Here is a 24,656-nt window from a genome sequence, read left to right as displayed (position 1 = left end):
CACTTTCCTTCTTTGGTCACAGTATCATTCTTGGTCCTTAACTTGAGCCGGTCTCACACAGATATCTCTGTACTGCCATTCTTGCACTTATCCAGAGGAACACATTCAGGATCTTCTGTAGACTGTGTCTTAGTGCTCTTAAGATCAGGGTGGTGTAGCTCTACAAATGCTTTGTAGATTAAAGCCCCAGTCACTCCACCAATAAACGGGGCCACCAAAGGTACCCACCACCATCCATTGCCTGCCCTGAAAAAACATTTAAGGCAAAAAATTGATTAAATGTAATCAAATTATGCTGTAATGTTACTATTACACTTTCAAATTAAATAATAAACCATGTAATATTTTTTGCATTGTTTATTTTAAGTAAATTTAAATGTAAATATTATTTTATATTTTCATGTAATTGAATTATTTAAAAACGTATTTATATTATCATATCAAATTCTTAACTTAATATTACATAGTTTAATATTTTTACAGGCATACTAAAAATATAATTTGTTGGTCTGATAATTGTGTTTTTCCTATTGTCAACTTTTGAGCAAAATCACAATGGTTGTTGCCGTCCTTAATCATTAATGTTAAATAATAACGTAATATTAATTATGCCTACATAATTTAAATAATTTGATTTTTTCATGTAATTTAATTGATTAAATTATTTTTAAATATGTATTTTTAAATACATGGTTTTACATTTTTAGAGTGATAGTAAATCATGCAACAAATTTAGAAATAAAAAAATAAAAAATTCTTGTGCAGGTTGAAGAAAACGCAAAATATTTGCGTTCCCCCAAAAACCGTTGCATTGGAAAACGTTCGAGTTCTTTGTGAGCATTCAAACTTTGTGAGAACTCAAAACTTATGGTATCTAATATTTTTTCCCTCCCATTGTCCTTTTCGTGGCTAAGTAAGTCATGGCATTGCAAGTTTATTTATATAGCAAATTTCATACACTATGGTAATTTTAATTCTTATAAAACAGTTATAAAAGGAACTAAAAGAGAGTAATTAAAAAAGATACTGTGACTATCTTGAGAAAAATTCAAAACATGATGGGTGGTTTCAAGTCTTGCATATCAAGAATTCAGGGATGTTGTGGCTGAAAACACCGGAGGTATTGTAATCAGAGTGTTTTAGCTTGATGTTTATATTTATTCACCTGAAAACCTCCATGCCCCAACCTGCCATCAGTGTGAAGACTCTTGGCCCCAGGTCTCGTGTGGGATTGATGGCATAGCCGCTGTTGCTCCCCAGAGAGACACCAATGAGCAGCACCACCAGCCCAACACCCACAGGCTCACCTCCAGCCACAACCGGCTGGTTTCTCTGGTCTGCCAGAGCCATCAGACACAGCAACAGCATGGCGGTGCCCAGAACCTGATTCAGAGAATTTAAAATATCTTCCTCTAAAAGTATCTAATGGGTACATTTGAGCAATATTTTTCCACATTATTCATTTTGAAATACCTGGTCGAAAAATCCAGTGTAGATTGAGATGTAAGGTGCCGGATACGTGGCAAAGATGCCAGCTGTTGCTTTGGGGCCAGACACGGTGAAATTACCCCCACAGTAATGATGTATAGCATCTATAAAGCACAGTACAGATGTGAGCGAAGGAACCTTGTGGCAATTCATTTTACCTCCAACACTAAGAACAAAAATAACTCCTTCTAAGCAGACGAGTATTTGCTCACCGTAATAAAGTGAAAAAATGGTTCCAGCAGCAAGGAAGGAACCCAGAAATTGGGCAAAAACATACAGAGGCAGCATCTTCCAGCGCAAACGGCCCAACACGCACATTGTGAATGAAACAGCTGCATTCATATGAGCTCCTATGTGATAGAGTAAAGCACATTGCATTATTAATTTTCATCACTATGGAAAACGGTGATTTAGGAAGGCTCTGACCTGTTTGGGGTCAAGAGGTTCTCACCTGACACTTTTCCACCAATGTGCACACCCATAGCCACACTCAGTCCAAAGCCTATATTTATGCTGAGGTACTCTCCGAAAAACCCATTTCCTGTTACCACTTGTGCAACACAGCCAAGGCCGAACACCTGGAATTCAAAAATAGTCTGTCAGAAAAACTAAATATGCTAATCCTGGATGATGTGCAGCTGGACATAGGAAAATACATTTAGATATTTAGACATCCAATTTTGAGATAAAAAAAAAAAAAATGAAATGGGCATTAAATTGTTGATTTTAGATTTACTAAAATTATTGTTATCATTGTTAACTAAAACTGCAAGTACAACTATTAACCCTCTGGTTTTAATAAAATAAAAGAACTGTACTGTATCAAGTTTGTAATTTAATATTTTTTATTTTTATGGGATTTTATGGTACTATATTATATTTATGGAATAGTTATGATCGATGTATTGCCTTTTAACCACTTTTTGATCTGAAAATGAAATTTCCAACTTAAACTGTCATAAATCTTGAAAGATTTGGAGCACAGACATACATGTTGTCATTTTGTCTCATAGACTTAACACTTGAAAAAATGTTGTTAAAGTGAAAAAAGCTTGAAGGGTGAAAGCTTGGATTCTGGAATCCACTGCTGCTTTATATACAGTCGTGGTCAAAATTATTGGTACCCCTGGTAAATATGATCAAATATGGCTGTTAAAAATAAATCTGAATTGTTTATCCTTTTGATCTTTTATTTAAAAAATCACAAAAATCTAACCCTTTCATTAAAGTAAAAGAATTGAAAATGGGGGGTAATTCACATTATGAAATAAATGCTTTTCTCCAAAACACGTTTGTCACAATTGTTGGTACTCTTTTATTAAAAACTTTTTGCAACCTCCTTTTCCCAAGATAACAGCTCTGAGTCTTCTTCTATAATGCGTGATGAGTTTGGAGAACACCTGAATAGAGGTCAGAGACCGTTCCTTCATACAGAACCTCTCCAGATCCTTCAGATTCCCAGATCCATGTTGGTGCTTCTTCTCTTCAGTTCAGCCACACATCTTCTATAGGGTTCAGGTCAGGAAACTGGAATGGTCATGGCAGGAGCTTCATTTTGTGCTCAGTGGCACATCTGTGTGTTGATTTTGATGTTTTGTTTTTGGATGGTTGTCCTAATGGGAGATCCAACCACAGTCCCATTATAAGATTTCTAGCAGAATCCGTCAGGTTTTGATTTTTTATCTTTTGGTATTCGCTAGAATCCATGATACCATGTATCTGAACAAGATGTCCAGGACCTCCAGTAATAAAAATAGGGCCACAACATTAAAGATCCAGTGGTGGATCCCATTTAGCCGTGGACATGGGGTACTTTTTATTCATGTTTGCACCAAACCCATCTGGTAGATTTGCTGCCAAAAAGCTATTTTATAGTTTCATCTGACCACAGAACCAGGTCCCTTTTGACTTTCCAGTCGTGTCTGACAACTGAATGTGCTGGAGTTTGTTTATAGATGAGCGAGGAGGATTTTTCTTGAATCCCTCCCAAACAACATGTGGTGATGTAGTTGTTGTTTGATTTTTATTTATTTTTTTGGCTTTCTGACCCCAAGACTCAACTAATCTCTGCGATTCTCCATCTGTGATCCTTAGAGAGTCTTTGTGCACTCAAACGTTCCTCCTCGCCGTGCATTAGGACGATATACACACACGTCCTCTTTTAGGCAGATTTGTAACATCTTTAGTTAAATGGAGCTTCTTAATTATTGCCCTGATGGTGGAAATGAGGATTATCAATGCTTTAACTATTTTCTTTCTATTTTTGTGAAGCTCAACAATCTTTTGCTGTTCATCAGAACTATATTCTTTGGTTTCACTCATTGTGATAAATGATTAAGGGAATTAGGCTTTTATGCCACCTTATATTCATACTCCTGTGAAACAAGACATCCTAGCTGGACAATTTCATGTTCCTTGTCACCCTATCCCTGGTGTGCTAAAAAAAAATTAATATTAATGTAAATATACTTCAGAGATATTTTACTAATTTAAAATTCTAGGGGTACAAACAATTGTGGCCAACGTGTTTTAGAGAAAAGCATTTATTACATAATGTGATTTACCCCTCATTGTAAATTATTTTACTCAAATGAAAATTTGGATTTTGTGAATTTTTTTAATAAAAGATCAAAAGGATAAACAATGCAGATAATTTTTTACAGCCATATTTGATCATATTTACCAGGGGTACCAACAATTTTGACCACGAATGTATATTTTCATAGTCAAAGCCTTAATTAATATTTATCCTCCTATATTATTATAATGATTTTTTTCTTATTCTTTCCAGTTATTATTTTGCTTAAGAGAACCACTGATTGTTTCTTGTTTTCTAAAGTGTGTATTTGGTCTCTGTGGTGACAAGAGGGTCTGGCCTTGAGATGTGTGATGCGTCACTAAACACTTAATAGCAACAAGGTTTTGTGTGTTTGGATTTTGGAGGTATCACACACTCCTTATCTGCCAGGAGTGCAGTAACAGGGTTTGCTCACTTAGACCGGCTTCCAGATATGAAATATGTATTTGTCTTTAATTTAATTTATTATATTTTATATTTTCTTTTACTGAAACACTAAAGAGTCAAGAAGATGAATACTGCCTGTACTATTGTCTGTACTCTCACTGAGAGAAAGCACATGTTATCAGTATGTTTTGGGTTAGAACTGGAGCTGTTGAAGAGACTGTTTATCTGTTTATGTGCGCAGCATTCTGTGTTACAGATCAGTGTAGAGAATGGTGTACAATGGGCATCCTAAGAGATGAGTGGACTTGTTGTTCTGGAGAAGCTGGAGCCTACTCAAGACCTGGAAGGTCACTACGGGCCTAATTCCAGTGTTCTGGGGACAATGTGTGGAAATTTACCATGATTGTGCATTTTCTCTGAGCCAATCAGAATCATTCAACTTGCAGTAATGACGTTGATGGACCTTGAAAACAGCATAACTGTTGGGACAATTGTATGTATGATAGGTCGGGTGACGAGGCGGGTAGAGAGGGAGTGCGGCTTACAAACTCCTTGTGAGACTTGAAGCTGGCTTCTGCTCTTCAAACTGCAAATTTTTCTTTTAATTAATTACAATCCTGACTCTTGGTCTTTATTTTTTACTGCTCTTAGATCATAAACTGTTAAACCCTAACAATGCCGAAACAAACAAAAAATAAAAATAGCTTACAGTAAAGATTTTATTTGGATGCAGTACTAGGGAACAACCAGGAACTCACCACACCTTCAAATTACTCCAAATGAGGTGCATAGACAAAACAATCCAAATAGAAGAGCATTTCATAGAGTCAGCACACTCTACCAAAAAAATCTCTTACAGAACCATCATCTCAGACCAATTGTTGGCGACCAGCCACACAAGTGACTTTATTGATCATCTTAAATCAGTGGAGGTGGACAAAAATATTAAACTGGTGACCCTGGATGTATACAGTTTAAACATTAATATTCCACATTCCGTGGCCCTCACAGCGATGTGACATTTTTTGGATTTAAGAAACCCTGCCCCTCCCACACAATTTCTTATTGACACGGCAGAACTTGTATTGACCAAGAACTATTTCATGTATAATAAGGAATTTACAGAAGAGTGGTACAGCAATGGGAGAGACCTTTGCACCAGATTATTCATGCTGTTTCATGTCATTTTTTGGAATAGGAACATATTTACAACAACAATCCTTTTTCTTTACATCCTACTTTTTATGAATTATATTGGACAGGAGAGGTAAGGAGTTGGATCGTTTTGCCATTTTCATGTTCCTACTATTACATTTAACATGGAAGAAAGCTTTGAAAAGATTTACTTTTTTGATACTTATGTTTGTGTCAAAGACAATACTTTATTTACAACTCTTTAAACACACAGACTGGAACAGTATTCTTTACGCCATAAGCTTTCACAATGTCCCTCAGAAGAATCATCAAATCAAGAGAATTTGTAGGAACATTCTGAGGTGGAATGTGCCAAGATGTAGAGGTTATCCTGAAATATGGCTCAAACAAGCAATTACAAAAGTCAAATAGACATCAGTTAAGCCATCTCATAGACCATCTTTCATATGCTGTACCACTTACACTGCTCACAGTCAGACAATAAATCCATCATCAATAAACATTGGCATGTCCTGAGAGCAGATGATATTGGACAAAAAAATCTTCAAGGAGCATCCCCTTTTTTCGCACTATAGGGACTTAATATAAGAGATTATCCGGACAGCTCGGATTCTTTCATTAAGGAGAAAAACAGGACCACTCTGGATTTTTTTCTGTGTATGATCTGCCATCAAAAGAGTAATTTATGACCACCACCACTCAAAAAACTAAATCAGAGAGACTGTTCTTCTGTGCCTTTTGTTATTTATCTCATCACATGTCCATTCAGTCTACAATATATTGATAAGATTAACCGCCATTTGAAGACCCGCATTAATGAACACAGGAGTTCTGTAAGGACAGATATTCATTCTCCTGTGGCCAGACATTTTGTAGATGCTGGCCACAAGCTCACTGACATGAGATACTGTGGCATTCAGAGACTGACAAGTTCAAGAAGGAGCGGTGAGTCTAACAAAACACTTTTACACTGTGAAGCTAAGTGTATCTATTATATGGATTGTGTATATCCAAAGGGATTGAATGAAGAACTGTCATGTTTCTCCTAACCCTAACCCATTCTTGTAACTCAGCTTTAGTTCTCTAATTTGATGAAAAATTATCTATTTATGTTATGATGATCACAACATTTATACACTCACCTAAAGGATTATTAGGAACAACTGCTCAATTTCTTATTAATGCAATTATCTAATCAACCAATCACATGGCAGTTGCTTCAATGCATTTAGGGGTGTGGTCCTGGTCAAGACAATCTCCTGAACTCCAAACTGAATGTCAGAATGGGAAAGAAAGGTGATTTAAGCAATGTTGAGCGTTGCATGGTTGGTGCCAGACAGGCCGGTCTGAGTATTTCACAATCTGCTCAGTTACTGGGATTTTCACGCACAACCATTTCTAGGGTTTACAAAGAATGGTGTGAAAAGGGAAAAACATCCAGTATGTGGCAGTCCTGTGGGCGAAAATGCCTTGTTGATGCTAGAGGTCAGAGGAGAATGGGCCGACTGATTTAAGCTGATAGAAGAGCAACTTTGACTGAAATAACCACTCGTTACAATCAAGGTATGCAGCAAAGCATTTGTGAAGCCACAACACACACAACCTTGAGGCGGATGGGCAACAGCAGCAGAAGACCCCACTGGGCACCACTCATCTCCACTACAAATAGGAAAAAGAGGCTACAATTTGCACAAGCTCACTGTTGAAGACTGGAAAAATTTGCCTGGTCTGATGAGTCTCGATTTCTGTTGAGACATTCAGATGGTAGAGTCAGAATTTGGTGTAAACAGAATGAGAACATGGATCCATCATGCCTTGTTACCACTGTGCAGGCTGGTGGTGGTGGTGTAATGGTGTGGGTGATGTTTTCTTGGCACACTTTAGGCCCCTTAGTGCCAATTGGGCATTGTTTAAATGCCACAGCCTACCTGAGCATTGTTTTTGTCCATGTCCATCCCTTTATGACCACCATGTACCCATCCTCTGATGTCTGCTTCCAGCAGGATAATGCACCATGTCACAAAGCTCAAATCATTTCAAATTGGTTTCTTGAACATGACAATGAGTCCACTGTACTAAAATGGCCCCCACAGTCACCAGATCTCAACCCAATAGAGCATCTTTGGGATGTGGTGGAACGGGAGCTGCATGCCCTGGATGTGCATCCCACAAATCTCCATCAACTGCAAGATGCTATCCTATCAATATGGGCCAACATTTCTAAAGAATGCTTTCAGCACCTTGTTGAATCAATGCCATGTAGAATTAAGGCAGTTCGGAAGGTGAAAGGGGTCATACACAGTATTAGTATGGTGTTCCTAATAATCCTTTAGGTGAGTGCATATTGTGTGATATTTTATGGGTTTACATCCATTGACTTACTGTGAGATACTGTTACTTTTAGTGTGCAAATAAAATAAAATAAATTGTTTGGTCATGTGATCTATATAACCACGTGACTCCTTAAATTATGATGGCTCCTGCACTAATCATTGTAAGCTTGGCATTGAAAAATGTCACATGTGACTGAAACGTTTGTCTTTCATTCCTTTAGTAAAGTTTTGATTTTTATCTCGCTTTCATTATTTTTTTATTATTATTATTTTTTTTGGTAGAGTGTGCAGACTCTTTTGAAATGCTCTTCTATTTGGGCAGAGGGCTCCGAAGGGCTTGAAATTCTTTTCCCATTTGTTTCAAATGTGGACAATACAAGTGTGAATATTTTTTTTCAGGACCATTTAGTCTTTTCAAATCATGTTCATGATTTTGTGTGTGTGTGTGTGTGTGTGTGTGTGTTTACATAGCGTGTGCCAAAACCTTTACCAAACTTTGTACCATTCCAATGAAGTAAAAAAATAAATAATAATAATAAAAAAACACATACAAAATTTCCAGTCAAAAATGGCTGAACCGCACTAGAGGGTTAAAATCATTTGCGTTAATTTAATTAAATATTCAAAATGAAACTAAACAAATATTTGAAATATTTCCTTGAAAAACATCTAAAATCAGTTTGAGTTGAAGTACTAAAATTAATATACTAAAACTAAAAACAACATGAAAGGTGACAAAGTAAAGTAAAGTTTCATTTGTTAACATTAGATAACTAATTTAGTTTCCAAACTAACAAAAGACAATCCTTCTAGCATTCAATAATCTTAGCTGTTGTTGATCTCAGCACTTACTAATACATCTTTAAGATTAAAAGCTGTATCTGTTAACAATAGTTATTGCACGGAGTGAATTAAAATGAACATTTGTATTAACTACTAACATTAATAAAGATTGAAAAATGTATATTGTCCATTATTAGTTCATGTTAGTTTACACATTTTTTTATTGTGAACAAATGAGACCTTATTGTAAAATGTTACCACATAAATTATAGCTAAATAGTAATTTAAAAAGAACAAAAACTAATAAAAATAACAAAAGCACACAACAAAACAACTCAAAATTCAATCAAATTAAAATGAAAACTGAAAATAATGAAAACAAAAGCTAATTCAAAATAAGAATACAACTATAATAGAATAATACAAAAATAAATGTTATTTTAAGTTTCTCATTTTTATCTCATACTCATTGTAGAACATAAGTTTTGCATCTGACATGGTCACATTGATTTCAGCTATTAATGGAAAAAGGTATGTCTATCTTTCTAAGAATAGAATGTGTGTAGCGTAGCACATGGTCTGGCACCATCACCAATGCACTGACCAGACTACTGACCACTCGTGCAACTGTGGCCATGTGATCCAAAGCAAAGACAAGCACACATGCATTCTCTATAGAGAATGGATGATTCTATAAGCTAATAGAATTAAAGAACTCATCAGTAGAATACCGTAAAACTCTTATTAAATAGTTTTTCAAGCTTGGCATCATCACACAGTGGCAATTATTCAAGTATTTAAATGCAAACGAGCCACTATTAAACAGCATAATGAATTTTCACAAACTCTTACCATCATGATGAATGTGCAGAGGGTCTCTGCCAGGAACACTCGAATGCATTCATTCTTGATTTTCAACATGGATACCATAGTTGCCATGTGGCCTTGAAAACGCTCCTCCATTATGTTGACTTCCTGTTTCATTTCCTTGCAATAGGCTCTTCTCCACCAGTTTGGTAATTCAGGCTCTCGGAATGGTTGTCATCAGGCATCTGGATTGTACTGCAGTGTTTGTCAGCGATGTCTATTTATATGAAGTTTTTGCCCCTCCCCTTTACAATACATGTACCCTTTGGTAACCTGGTAATGGAAGAGGGACAGGAACAGCAACAGCAGTATCACGAGTTATTCAAACCTTCAAATAATTGGTCCATCAGTATCAATTGCAGATAAGATAATCCTGCAATATATCATATATATGATTGGATATGTGCTCTTACAGTAAAACTAATAATGCCAACTAACCCTATGCAAACTATGATCTTACACATATAGTTTCCCAATTGTATTGGTACAAAGTCTCAGCTTTATTTACAGCTGTCACGTGTATGCTCTGTTCTGTGTCTGCATGTGTCCTTGTTGCCTTGGTTTTCCATTAGTTAATCATTCTGGGGTGAGTTCCCAAAAACCATATTAAAACCGGCATTAGTTCATCCTAAGGATTATGTCATTAATTACTCACCCTAATGTCATTCTAGTGTAGGAGACTGAGACAGACGAGAAGGAAATGTTGAATAAAGACATTCTTTTTGTTTTTTTCGCTGGGCCTTGAGAGTGGTCAGAAAGCTCTCAGATTTCATCAGAAATATCTTAATTTGTGTCTCACGATGAATGAAGGTCTTGCAGGTTTGGAACAACATGAGGGTGAGTAGCCTAATGACAGAATTAAAACATTTTGCAAACTAACCCTTAAATATAAAGCCCTATACCCCCACAACTGACAAAAACATTATTTAAATATTTTGTAAATAGCTACACACAAATGTATTTGTGTGGCTATTATTACAGTTGTTGCCCGTTGTTCGAACACTATAGACCCATGCTTAGACTAAAGTAACACAACTTGAAGCTTTTGTTACCATACCTCAAACACTTGAACTCACACATTAAACAAAGCGCTGCTTAGCACTCTAGTTTCAAATCTGCAACACACTTACTCCTTTATGCAACACACTTGGTCCTGCATACACTCTATTTCATACATAAGACACTTTGTTCAAAAATGAAATCACAGGGTGCCATTTGGAAAATGTATCCAAAATACAATACACATCAGTTAATTACCACCACTCAAATCTGAAGGCACACCTGAAGGCACTTACTTGCAAAACTGAACACCAATCCGCCAACCACAAATAGCCCTCAGTTAAGCTATTTTGAGAACTTTGGGGGTTCATGTGGTAAGTCACGGCCTGACAGTGAGGGAAGCTGGGCAGAGAGTCCAGCCACATCTAAGCTGGTTCACAGTTGCATAATTATAATTATATCATAAGGACATTCAGACTGGAAAACAGCAACTCTCCATTCCAGACTGAATCTTTTTACATACTGTACCGTATCACATTACTGTCTTGCATGGCTAGTGCTCTTTTATTAACAAAAAATTGTAGTAACATACAGTACAGTACATGTACCAATGAGATTGTACTGATGTACAGTAATTTCCCAGTGTTGTCATGTTTACTTGTGTGTAGAGTTTTGGCACAATGAGCGATGTTTTGCAAAATGTGTTCAAGCAACGGGCAAAAACTGTAATCCATTTGAACAATTAAATAATTCAATAAGTAAGTAATTGAATCATTTACTCCTCTCTGCAGGATTGTGCTGGTTATCAAGATAGTTTAACTCTGATTTGTTTTGAGAAATGAAGGAACTAGTGGCAAGAGATAAGCAGATAAACAGCAAATAGCTGACCAAGGTTCAACACAAGCGTGTGGGTGTGTGTGGGTGTTTGTTAATGTTTTGAATTAGTTTTCATTACAATTTTAGTTACATTTTTATTGTATGTGAGCTTGTCATTTTTATTTAACTTTTTCCAACTATTTCTAAATGTTTTTAATTTTGGTTTTATTTCTGTTATACTTCAACTTCAGCTTATTTTAGTTAGTTACAGCAAGGCAACCTTTCTTATTTCTGTTTAATGTTTTTCATCTAATATTACAGTTTTTTTCCCCATTGCTAAGACTCAATTTTGCAAACTAGGCTGGTCTTATAAAAAATACACGTGCTGCGTAATATCATTGCGCCACTGCTCCCATGGTACAGCAGCAAAGTTCCTGGATCATTATGCTGGAATGAGAGAATAGTTCCCAGCCATATCAATCTAGAAAATTGCAACTTTTAATTTTTTTGTCAGTCTTAGTATATGATGCAACTATACACATCACAACATGTAAATAGGAAATTGTTGGTGTTATTTTGTCACTTAATGAGCAGTAGGCTAGATGGAGCCGTTTACCTTCAGTAAGGTAATCTAGCAGTGGGAACGACAGACAGAGTTATGACTATATATGGACTTATCTAACTCTGCGGGATACGGTGAATAAGCTTAAGTCCCAAAAAGTCAGTGTGTTCCTTTAAGAACTACAAACAGTGAAAGGGACCAACAAGTCATTTCCTCAACAAAGATAAGCGCTGACAAGGTGATAACAGTGATAACAGGCCGCTGACCTTTGCATATGTGGGGAATTTTGGGAAGGGGCTGAGAAAATTAAATTTTGCTCATAGCTTCCTCAGCTTCCTGTTCATCAGTACTGAGTTTTTGTTGGTCTTGACCCGCAGAAGGAAGCGTTAAAGGAAAACATGCACAGTATTCCAAGGAATGTCATGCATGAAATCGTTTTAACAGATTTTTCATGCTGTATGCTCAAAGTTATGCGGAACACATGCAGCAGAAAAGGAAATCTGATATGCAATGAATCATCTCAGCCAAATTTTCCTTTCACTTGTGTGTGGGCTTCACAGTTCTGCATCACAATCCACCATAGAAAACAGCAAAACAACGACTGACAAAACAAGTGAACCACAAGCATAAACACCAATCAGCCATAACATTATGACCTAATAATGTCCTAATTATATCCTATTGTGTTGGACCCATTAAGTTAAGGACTCCATTTAACCCCTGAAAGTGTGCTGTGATGTCTGGCACCAAGATGTTAGCAGCAGATCCTTTCAGTCCTGTAAGTTTCAAGGTGGGGCCTCCATTGATCAGACTTGTTTGTTCAGCACAACCCACAGATGCTCAATTGGATTGAGATCTGGGGAATTTAGAGGCCAGTCAACACCTCAAACCGTTCCTGAACCATTTTTGCTTTGTGGCAGGGTGCATTATCCTGCATGAAAGGGTGTACATGGTCTGCAACAATGCTTAGGTAGGTGGTACCGTGTCAAAGTAACATCCACATGGATGGCAGGACCCAAGGCTTCCCAGCAGAACATTGCCCAAAGCATCACACTGCCTCTGCCATCTTGCCTTCTTCCCATAGTGCGTCCTGGTGCCAGCCATCCAAGATCCACACACACCCAGCCATCCACGTGATGTAAAAGTGCGATGCACTTTGTATTCCCTGACACCTTTCTATCAGAACCAGCATTAACTTTGACCTAAAGTAGCTCGTCTGTTTGACAGGACCACACAGGCCAGCCTTAGTGGGCTAAAAAACAAGATCAATATGGTTAAATATTACCCAGTGATAACTATTATCTTTTTAAGTTAACCGCAACATAAAGAGTGGTAAATCTAAATTAATAATTCATAAGGTGATGTTTATTATTGCTCTAATTCTGTTGGTTGGCTAAAAAAGTTGTTATTCAAGGAGTGTCCAGTAGGGAACTCAAAGGCTGCCGGTAGTAGCCTACACAAACAATGCTGTGTGTCCAGTGTGCGTCACAGCCTATTTTTTATTTTTTTTTATTTTACAGTCTATGGTCACAGCCATTATAGCTCAGCACACAGACTGCAGCATGAGCCCAGCATGACTACAGACTGCGTCTCAATCAGATCCCTGGTTCAGTAGTCAGGGCACTGATCAGGACATAAGTCAATGGGCTGACTCCCTGATCAGTGCCCTAGGGAGCTGATTGAGACGCATCCGTGTCTCTTCAGTTATTAATAAATTCAGCAAAAAACTCCTCTGACTTTCAACTGTTTTTACTTTCAGTAACCGTAATGCGTTTAAATATTTGAATGAGCACTGAAAGAGTCAACACCATAAGACAAACTAAAAATGTTTTACAGACATGTGACTAACAGAAATAGAAAAAATGTGTCCCTGAATGCAGGGAGGCTCAAAATCAAAAGTACCAGTCAGTATCTGGTGTGGCCACCAGCTGCTTGAAGTACTGCAGTGCATCTCCTCCTCATGGACTGGACCAGATTTGTCAATTCTTGCTGTGAGATGTTGCCCCACTCTTCTACCAAGGCACTTGCAAGTTCCTGGACATTTCTGGGGGGAATGGCCCTAGCCCTCACCCTGCGATCCATCAAGTCCCAGACGTGCTCAATGGGATTGAGATCCGGGCTCTTCGGTGGCCATGGCAGAACACTGACATTGCTGTCATGCAGAAACTCATGCACAGAACGAGCAGTATGGCTGGTGGCATTGTCCTGCTGGAGGATCATGTCCGGATGAGTATGCATAAAAGGTGATGCATACCACATGAGGGAGGAGGATGTCTTCCCTGTACCGCAAGGCATTGAGATAGCCTGCAATGACAACAAGCTCAGTCCAATGGTGATGTGATATACCGCCCCAGACCATGACGGACCCCCCACCTCCAAATCGATCCCACTATAGGGTACAGGCCTCGGTATAACGTTCATTCCTTCAGCGATAAACTTCGATGATCAGCTGTCCTTCCTGTCTCCCTGTAGCGCTGTCTTAGACGTCTCACAGTGCGGACATAGCCACATCAGCAGTCTTCATGCCTCCCTGCAGCATGTCACCCAGATGAGCAGGGACCCTGGGCATCTTTCTTTGGGTGTTTTTCACAGTCTGTAGACAAGTCTCTTTAATGTCCTGCGTTTTTAGAACTGTGACCTTAAATGCCTTCTCTCTGTAAGCTGTTACGGTCCTAACGACCATTCCACAGGTGCATGTTACATTGTTTAAACCCTTTACAATGAAGATCTGTAAAGTTATTTGGATTTTTACAACATTAATGATGAAATACACAGTCCTGAAAAAGGGGCGTTTCTTTTTTTGCTGAGTTTATATATTTCCACTTACACTTACACTTGTGACAGACAAGCTTTACAAACTAACAAGGGGGCTTGGGGAAAACACCTGGGGAGACTAATCAACCTCAAGAAACGGATTTCGGACAGAATTCTTAGCCAGCGTAAGCATTTAATAATCTACAGCAAAATAGAGCTTTGGTGGGAACTAAACAAATATTGAATAACTATTTCTGCATTAGTAATTTCTCGCTAGAAATGAACACATAATTTTTGAACACACAAAATGTACACACAAACTGACCTGCAGATGCAACTCTCAGACGCAATCTTTTCCCCCAGCTCAACTGTCCCAGAATGGAAAGCACATGATTGTGGGATATTAAAGGCAGAGATTGATACATAGGCCTATGCTGCCTTCAGAAATTGATCAGTTGAATGTTCTCAGGAGGCAGGAACTGAAGATTCTTTCGATTCCTTCTTACCTTGAAATGTGTCCTCTGAAGGCAGCATTTTCCAGGTTTCGGACGCAGCCATTGATTCACTGAATCGTTAACGTTCCATTGCATTCAACACTGTATATTCCAAACGAAACCTGCATCTCAATGTGCATACTATCCATCCTAAATAAGCACTTACTGGGCAGAATGGCTCTTCATCTTACAAATAATTGTTGCAGTTGAAAGCGATGACCCTCGGCTCCCCTCCAGCTGACATGTTGATGTAATATCTGATCTAAGCAGGTGTGGTGTGTCGTGTGTGTAAGGTACGAGAGGGCATGACTGATGATAGCCTGCGTTCCAGCTAGGTCAGCTTTATTTTTTTTTAATAATTTATATATTTTACATAAAATATACGTCATCGTGTCTTCCAGGTTTCAAGTCCTGTCCTTCCAAAGTCAAGTCCTGAGTCTTTAACTTCCAAGTCTCAAGTCTGAAGTATTTTATTTTTTGTCAAGTCATAAAAATAGTGACTCAAGTCAACTCGAGTCCAAGTCACAAGTCCCCAATCCTGCAATTTAGGGCGGATAGGGTATATATTACGCACATTTGGGATGCAGGGGATGTTTTCTTCAGGGAAACAAAAACAAGTCAACCAATTTGTTCAAAAATCATTCAGTACCCTAAAAATCACTAATGACCAAATCTTTGTTACTTATAATTATTATAAAAATGGCCCGAGCCTTTGTTTTTATGTTCTGCTGCTATGTCATGTAAAGGTTCACTGAAGTGGGCAGCAGTGCCATCCCTTACCAATAATAACCATGGTTTTATTATAGTAAAAGTGTAGTAACTGGTTTTTTTTTTTTTTTTTTTTGGCTAATTGATTACCATTTATATAACCACAGTTTTACCACAAATACCATGGTTAAACTATGGTAAGAGTAGCAAAACCGTGTTTAATTAGTGGTTACCATGGTTTAACTACAACAATGGTTTGTTTTGTTTTTGTAAAACCATGGTTCATTTTCGTAAGGGTTTCTTTAGGAAAACCCCATCCAAGTTGAATGTTAAAATGTCAGCAACAGCATCAATTTGAATATTTACTTAGAGTCCAGAACGTGATAAACATCACGAATGAATGAATAAATGTTCCTGTTGGTACGAGAACATATGTTAGTGTTTTGAAAAAATATTGGATTTTGAGACAATGTTTGAATTGTTTTGGTAGACGTAATGTATTGTGTTTGTGTATTATTGTATTTTGAAAATTAGTGTTGTAGTTTAGTTTACAATGTGTGATTTTGAGCATGAAATTAACTGTTTTGCCATGTGTGTGGTGTTAAGTATGTAGCCTACAAGTATTATTAATAGCCTATGTAAAAGGTGTGAATCCTTTTTTTTCTTATATGTTCCAAAGTGAAACTGCTGAAAGCAAGTGAATAGGCTGCAGGTCTATTATAAAGGAATTTCCGACGTTAAGACACAGGAGCGTGTGCACTGTTTGATGAGGTATTGAATAACTAACTCCTGCATTTACAGCCTTTGCCCTGTTCGCGCGCAGTCCTGTCAGGGTCCCACGGACTAGGCATATTTTCTCTTTAAGTAAATTAAGGATTTAACGGAGGCACACGGACTTGTTAAATGACCTGGGAGTGGAGTATCATATATTCCCATCCGTTATGGATGGTTTCAACGGCGATCTTGGCCATAGTTCTGCGCGCGCAGCGGAAAGCGCAGTGGAACCCGCGCGCTTGTCCCGTGGAATTAAAAGGAAAAACTGCGATTATCACTGGAGCCAACACCGGTGAGAATCTCTGTTACAATTTAAAATATTAATAAATGGTTGTATTAATGCATGTTGATGAGCATGCAAATGCGTAATTTGGAAAGGATTGCGGAAAAGTGTAATTTAAGCAGAAGACGAATGATTAAATCAGTACCTCTGATGAAACAATAGCTTGCATACTGTGACGGAAATACAAGGAAGATCAAGTCATATTTTATTTTTAGAAAGTCCAAATTAGTTTCATATTTACGCTCAGCCTCACTAGACCTGTTAAACTAGTAGACAGGCATGGTGTGTGTGTGTGTGTGTGTGTGTGTGTGTGTGTGTGTGTGTGTCAGATTTTTCACATTTTTAATGTGAAACCCCACTTAAGTTCCCCAAGTTTCCCCAATACACGAAAAAACAATGCCATTGATGGTTCCAAAGGCTCTTTGTAGTGGAAATCAGTTCTTTAAATTATGTTCTTCAAAAAAATAAAAGGGTTTGGGAACCAAAAATGGTTCTTCTATTCTATGGCATCACTGCAAAAGCCCCTTTTGGAACCTTTTTTTTGTCATTTTACATTCAAAACAACTACCAAAACACTTAATTCATGTCCGAAATCAACTAATTTATAACACTAGCAAAGATTTTCAACACAAACACACATTTTATCACTCATAAAAAACAACCCCAAAAAACAATAACATCAGGTAGTATTATACTATAAGTTATTTTGTAAACATTTCTTTATAAAACAAGACACCATTTAGAATTTACTGAAGTATGTTACACAATCCATATTTACATTACAAATTATTCCTAAGTTTTCCACTTTTGAATGGATGATAATGAAATTGAAAGACGAACACTTGTGTAGGTCTTCCGTTACATCTAATTGCCTTGATAGTATTTGATTTTTTTTTATCAGAATATATATCTGGTATTAGCCTACGTATGGTAGAAATGTAGCAAATGTCTGTATTATTCATTTTGTTATTGTGTTAGGTTATACAGCAAATAAAGCTTGTGTCTAAATGTGAAATGAATTCATGTAAATTGAATGCATTTGCAATGGTAATGTATGCAATGGTAAATTATTCACAGTTTAGTCCACAAAGATTTCTGTTGCGCTCACTGTGTGAAGAGTATTGGAAAAAAAGTGACCTAAGTATTGAAAAATGTGTCTGAGCGATTGTAAAAAAAAACTAAGAGTGATATGTTGGGTCATTCATTTCTTGTTTTCACCTCTCAGGGATTGGGAAGTTCATTGCCCTGGACTTTGCCCGACGTGGGGCGCGGGTGATTCTGGCGTGCCGGAGCGAGGCTCGTGGGACTGCAGCGCTGCACGAGATCAGAGACGGCAGTGGGAACCAGAACGTGCATCTGCGTCTGCTTGACACCTCGTCGCTCGAGTCCGTCCGGAAGTTTGCAGCAGGGATCTTGGAGGAAGAGAAGGAATTACACATCCTGGTTAATAATGCCGGGGCCTCAGGTGGGACGACCGTCTCACTCTCTCATATATGTCCATATTGTGTTGTATATGACCATACAAACTGTAGTTTGTTCATTACAGGCCTACCCAAGAAGATCACCGCTGATGGGTTGGAAGTCACATTTGCGACCAACCACATCGGGCCTTTCCTGCTCACCAGTTTGCTTTTAGGTCAAACATTCCCAATGCTTATGCTTTTATTTCCAATCTCAGAAAGACACATCAGCAAGTAACACTCATAAGTAATGCCTTTTCTTTTTTATTGTCACACAGACCTTTTGAAGAAATCAGCCCCGGCTCGCATCGTAAATGTTTCTTCTATGTTTCACTGGAAAGGCGAAGTGGACTTCGCTCATTTCCGTGGGGACAATCTAAACCATGTGATGGATGCTGCATATAACCACACTAAGCTGCACAATGTCATCTGGACCAATGAGTTGGCACGCAGACTTCAGGGCACAAGTACCTACCCAAACCTAAACCCAAATCTACTGACTGTCTGAGCAGAGTCATAATTAGTTTAACATTGTTTAGATTATTACATTTGCCATTGCTTAATGATTCAGTATGTAATGTCCATAATGCAATATAAAAAATACATTATAACTGATGCTATATTATAACCATGATCAATTTAATGCACACTATAGCTAAAAAATTATTAGTTAAAGTAGCATTTGTTATCCTCAATAAATCTCATGGTTCAAGTTGAGCGAGAAGAGAGAGAATGCAACAACTAGGCATCACACATGTTTTCACTTTCCTCTCAAACAGAGTTTTTTATGATTTTTATAGAAAGGCACATGTTGGAAAGATGAGAATGCTTGTATATTCTCTTTCCCCCCCCACCCCCACCCCCTAATTCAAAACATGGTTCTGTGTGTGTTTCAGGAGTGACGGCAAACTCTCTGCATCCGGGTGTAGTAATGACAGAAGTAATGCGAAACTATAACTTCATTATCCGATTCCTCTTCAACTTGGTCGGCTTTTTCTTCTTCAAAGTGAGTCACATGTTAAACAACACGCATGTACTGGCTGCTTCCTACCAACTTCTCTGGAACCACTAGTTGACTAGTTCTCAAAATAGATGACATGTGTTAGTGCTTTTCATTCCCACTGCAATTCTGGAACATTCCTAAACATTACTAAACAACCTTTAAAGTTCAGCTGTTCAGGGGAGCTACTCTACACATTAATGGATAACAAACTGTTTATTTTGGTTAAAAGTGTCATTATTATGCTGTTTTGGTCTTCTACAATAGATTTACATACAGTACATCAAAGGTAAAAAATAAAAACCTCTAAAGGGCCTTTGAAAAGTTCATAGTAATATAAGAATATCCTGTATGTTTCAGAGCTGAAAACTTTGTTAGTCAAAGAAAAGCTGTTATAGACACCAGGCCCAGCAAATGAGAGAATATTAATGTGTGCATTTGTTGGTTCATTGCGATTCGGGATCAGACTCTGACATTTATGGACCAGGGCTCGCAAAGCCCAACATCCTGGGACTGTGTTTTCCAGACGGGCTACCAAAATGTAAAGCCCCGTTTCCACCACAGGAACTTTACCCAGGAACCAGGAACTTTCGGTGGTACTTGGTGTGTTTAGACCGCAGGAACCAGGGTCTAAATGAAGTTCCGTCTAAATATTTCCCCCTCCAAACGGCCCTGCTCGCGAGGTAGTACTTTTTCAAGGTTCAGGAACTTTCGAGGGCGGGACTTAGGCTCTGAACATGCTGATTGGTTTAGCTCACGCAGCATTTTATTTCAACCGGCATTTTTAAAAGTCTTTTGCGAGGTTCGGTCTACGTTCAGTAAATATCAGTCTTGCTGTCTGTCTGATGGCGCGCGTTCGTCTCAGCCATCTCACATGCAATGTCCGTAATAGCTGATAATAATATACATTGTCATTTTAAATCTAGCTTTACAAGCTTTCTGAATATGCTGCATGCTGCTGAATCTCCATATTAGTGCTCTTTTCTGTCGTTGTTAATTACCTCTTTAGTAAACCTACACATAACCAGCAAAAGCAGCACAGCTTGAATCTCTTCCATACTCGTTATAAATTTTTTTACAGTCTATATTTTTCACCATGTAAACGACCTGACCGATTACTTTAAGTGTGCGTCCTTACATGACGTGACAGCGCTAAGTCTATAACTTATAGTATCCTACTTAACTTATTTCGTAAGTTATGAAGATAATGTTGGAATAATGACACAGCGTATATTGCCCCAGGCAGTTTTTACTTCAACTGCGCCTGACAGAAGAATTTTTTTTTCTTTCTGAGATGATTATTACACGTTACAACAAATAAATAGCTTATTATATACTACTGTATTAGTCCTGGTGGCCGTTAAGAGTTGCTATGGCTACAGTTAACACATTCCAGCTGCTGGAGAAAACAGCGTTGACATTTTGATGCGGCAGACAAACTGCATGTGACAAAATGATTGCGATTGAAAGTCATCACATGTAAACACCAGATCGGTTTAGATAACGTCTCAAACAGTCCACTAAATCTTTCAATCGGTACACACAAAAATGCGTCACTAACTTGGAGGAGCAGTCACGCGCAGTCCTACATCCCCAGACTAATTTGCCTAATCTTCACGGAACTTTATCGCGGTGAAAACGCAGACAGTTGCAGGTCTGGGGGGGAGAAAAGTTCCTGTAAAAAAGTTCCTGGTACAAAATGTTCTGGGTAATTTTGGTGGAAACGGGGCTTAAGTCTGTCAGCAGGCTGGTGAATCTTAAATAATAAAATAACATTAATTTCTCGATCTGCATTGTTCACTCTCGCTGCACTTATATCCACCGATCGGGTGGGCCAAGTAATAAAAAAAAATTATATTCCAATCAATCGCGAGTGAATGAGAGATAAATTATTGCGTTTGTTTGATAAATACGTTTTGCGAGCCTTGTGAGCGAATCATTCCATTTGCTGCTTTCAAAACAATCCCTTACGTGACCTGACAGGGGAGCAGAAGCTCATTAAATATGCAACTCTTATCCATTCCTAGCTATCTGTATTTACTCCCAAGTCTACAAGGCGGCAAGCCCAACAAAACCGAGTGTTCAGGAGAGAGCCTCAAAACCAGTTTAGAAAACAGCCTATTACTTATTCATTGAATAAGTAATTTTTGAATGTAAAAACATGCAAATGTCATAAGTTGACCTCAACAACAGTACAATTTTTTCACACAGTATTTTTCACACAATTAACTTATCTGAACACCGCTGTTTCCTCTGTCCTAAAAACGGCCTGATGATTTCCTTGTTCTATGAAGTCCTTCCTTCAGAAATACGTAACGAGTTCTGATTGGGCCAGCACTTCCCGTGTTGTGATTGGACAGCAGCTTAGCGCACTTTGCCTGGAAAGGTCCCGCCTCTTACCATAAAGGGGAGATGCAAGCGCTGAATGCGCGCTCTTCTCCACATGGGAGAGCAACAAGACCACGCCCCCTATTTTGCGTGTTCTTGTGGGCGGAGGGTTAGTCAACAAACGGTTCTAGTGACGTCATTCATGCAAGGAAGTGCAGGGGTGTAGTCCAAACCGGCTGTTCGCTGTAGGCTTTGAAAGGGAACTTCTGTTAAATAAAATATCTCACTTGGCATTGAACTTTGAGCTTTATAATTTTACAGGTATTATTTATGCTCTAACAGCAACATTACACACTAACTAAAGTTTGAAAGATGGAATCGCAAAGAACGATTTCAGTTCTTGGAACGCAAAGGAACTTTAATGTCTAGTGACATATCAGGGCCAATTTATGATTCATTGAAATACATTTCTTATGTGGCAGAGCAGGTTTCGGATACGCCACCCTAAGAATTTCACCCAGGGAAATACAAATGACACCTAAAAGATCGTTATTAGGTCACACAGGATCGACTCAAGGAGGTAAGCAGAAACTTGGGTATAATATAAAAATACAAAATTAAGTGAAAAGGACAATCACATTAAAATTAGTATCAATGACAAGCAACCTCTAAAGGTTTTTGAGGTACACAGCTAAAAACGGTTTCCAAATCACAAAAAGAATAAGGCACACACACACTTACGGAGCTGAGGCTCACCACAGGAGGAGTGAGTGATCGCTAAGCTAGTTATCCAAAAGCACATTTCACATGCCACCGTGCACCCAGACCACACAACCAAAACACTTCAAAAATAAGTTAAACTACTTTGAACACAGTTCAATTAAACCACAACTTGATGGCGTCAAACAATAATAACACATTTAAAAAAAAAAAAGATATACAAATATTCAAACCAAAAGAAACCATATTAACTCAATTCAAAACAGACAAGATCAGACGGAGCAAACACAGTTTTATGCTCCGGTTCAATAGGCCAGTGCGCATCAACCTCAAAATAAAAACAAACTATAACAAAACAATGAAACCATACAGCAACAATCCACTCGATTAGTTGAAAGATAGCGCCATTCACTCTCCGTATGGACACGGAGAGACGACAGGGCTGTAACTAGAGCGACAGCAGAGCAAATGATCACAGACGAGAGGGAGAATCCTAAGCCCAATACAGAAAACAACACAATTACTAAAATATATACATCAACTGTTAGTATTTCCAGCTCATAACTACATGCATGACAACACTTACCGGAAAAGGACGACGTGCTCGACTATTCATTCCGAGCCGCGGGTACACCGCATTCAAATAAACTGCCCTTTAACTGGGATACAGGGAACTGCACCTACTCAAAACATCAGCCAATTCCTAAACCCAGACCGCAGGTAAACAGTCTGCTTTCCACAGAACAGTTAACGTACATATCTGAGGGGTGTGCAGTCTTATAATCCACCTTGGAAGCACCCGAAGAAAACAAGGAGATGAAAGGACAGGCTAGAATGCAACAATAATACCACCGCACAACAACTAAGCCTTGAGCCAAGCAAAACTGCTAACAGCTAACGGCACATACCTGAAGCAACTGTCAACAGCAGGAAGGGGAGGGGCCAGACGTGACGGCCATGACACATACCAGGCTATAGCCAACCAGCTTTTAAACAGGAGGCCCTCCTCACTGATAGGTGCTCACAGCTGTCAATCACCACTATCCGCATCCAATTCAATCTGTTACACTTACATACAGTTCCTTTAAAGAAAAAGGAGAGCGAGAACAGGGGTTACTATAGTGATGGATCAACACTGAGAAGCAAAGCTTGGTTTCCTGAAAGGAGATAAATAAAAAATTGTATTGGGTAATTGCTTTTTTATTTTTTATTGTGCAATTCTTACTGATGTCAGGGCTGGTAGTGTAAGTTTCATATAAACACTATAAGGACACAACCCCCACAATTGCACTACAATTTAAAAACAGCAGATGAGATTTGTCAAATGACACTTGTTTTATACAACATGTAGTGAATATTCAACAAACATTGTTTATAATCCATTGACTTTGTGTTTTGTGCATTTTTCCATCACAGACTGCTGAAGAGGGGGCTTTCTGCCCAATATACTGTGCAGTGTCAGAGGAAACAGAAGGAATAACTGGAAAATACTTTGACAGTGACTGTTCCCTGGTCCTTCCGGCACATCCTGCCAGAGATCCTGCTCTTGGAGTGAAGGAATATGAGTTCTGTGAGAGACTGACTGCTAAATCATAAAGGGATAGAATGAAAATTCTGTCATCATTAATTCACCATCATGTTTCTCCAAACCTATTTATGAAAAGAGGTTAGTTTAGAAGGTCCAAGCTGTTCACCATACACGGAACAGCAGCTCTCAAAACAGACCAAATGCACTATGTAAGCAGTCCATGTGACCCACATGCTATATTCCAAGTGTTTTGAAGCTGACTGATAGCTTTATACAAGGAACAGACTGAAGTACAACTTTTGACCAATACTAACTTTTCCTTAAGCTCCATCAGAGTCAGACCTGGCTGTTACTCATTGTTAAGCATGAACCTTTTTTAGGAGAACAAGCAACTCAGACAGCAACATAGTGTCGGCCCAGATCCGGCCCACATACGTGTTGAATCCACACATGTTGTTGTCTGAGAAACATGTTGTACAAAACCTCTTTGAATCAAGAACAAATAAAAGCTCATTCTGGAAGAAGGCTCAACAACTTTTTGTACACTCAACAACTTTTACAGGGAGGTGTTGCTTCAAACGTGATGGTTTTGATGTAACCTTCTCCAATGTGGTTTTTTTTTTCTTATGGCTTAAGCAC

At 38.3% G+C, this 24,656-nt stretch overlaps 2 protein-coding genes across 2 annotated transcripts; one reads left to right on the top strand and one right to left on the bottom strand.

Annotated features, from left to right (window-relative positions):
* Positions 1-53: 53 nt before the first annotated feature.
* Positions 54-9,781, bottom strand: aqp7 (aquaporin 7). The gene is made up of 6 exons (XM_067423582.1): positions 9,577-9,781; positions 1,940-2,066; positions 1,701-1,838; positions 1,474-1,592; positions 1,166-1,383; positions 54-246 (listed from the first exon to the last, which is right to left on the bottom strand). Exons 1-6 carry the CDS (start codon positions 9,706-9,708, stop codon positions 54-56), a joined length of 927 nt encoding a protein of 308 aa, XP_067279683.1. The 5' UTR covers positions 9,709-9,781.
* A 6,935-nt stretch (positions 9,782-16,716) lies between these two features.
* zgc:64106 (uncharacterized protein LOC393348 homolog) lies at positions 16,717-24,541 on the top strand. The gene is made up of 6 exons (XM_067424004.1): positions 16,717-16,990; positions 18,207-18,446; positions 18,528-18,617; positions 18,720-18,908; positions 19,338-19,447; positions 23,906-24,541. Exons 1-6 carry the CDS (start codon positions 16,828-16,830, stop codon positions 24,083-24,085), a joined length of 972 nt encoding a protein of 323 aa, XP_067280105.1. The 5' UTR covers positions 16,717-16,827; the 3' UTR covers positions 24,086-24,541.
* Positions 24,542-24,656: the final 115 nt, after the last annotated feature.

Source organism: Pseudorasbora parva, chromosome 18 (assembly GCF_024679245.1).
Source record: "Pseudorasbora parva isolate DD20220531a chromosome 18, ASM2467924v1, whole genome shotgun sequence".
NCBI lineage: Eukaryota > Metazoa > Chordata > Actinopteri > Cypriniformes > Gobionidae > Pseudorasbora > Pseudorasbora parva.
The sequence above is the reverse complement of the archived record's forward strand: the minus strand, read 5'-3'. Positions and strand labels throughout refer to the sequence as shown.

Coding starts and splice junctions, on each gene's coding strand:
- aqp7 (XM_067423582.1), bottom strand. CDS start 9,708: ATGAAACAGGAAGTCAACATAATGGAGGAGCGTTTTCAAGGCCACATG. Junction 1,839..1,939: donor CATTGGTGGAAAAGTGTCAG/GTGAGAACCTCT, acceptor TCTATCACATAG/GAGCTCATATGAATGCAGCT. Junction 1,384..1,473: donor ACACTGGATTTTTCGACCAG/GTATTTCAAAAT, acceptor TCTCTGAATCAG/GTTCTGGGCACCGCCATGCT.
- zgc:64106 (XM_067424004.1), top strand. CDS start 16,828: ATGACCTGGGAGTGGAGTATCATATATTCCCATCCGTTATGGATGGTT. Junction 18,447..18,527: donor TAATAATGCCGGGGCCTCAG/GTGGGACGACCG, acceptor TGTTCATTACAG/GCCTACCCAAGAAGATCACC. Junction 18,909..19,337: donor ACGCAGACTTCAGGGCACAA/GTACCTACCCAA, acceptor TGTGTGTTTCAG/GAGTGACGGCAAACTCTCTG.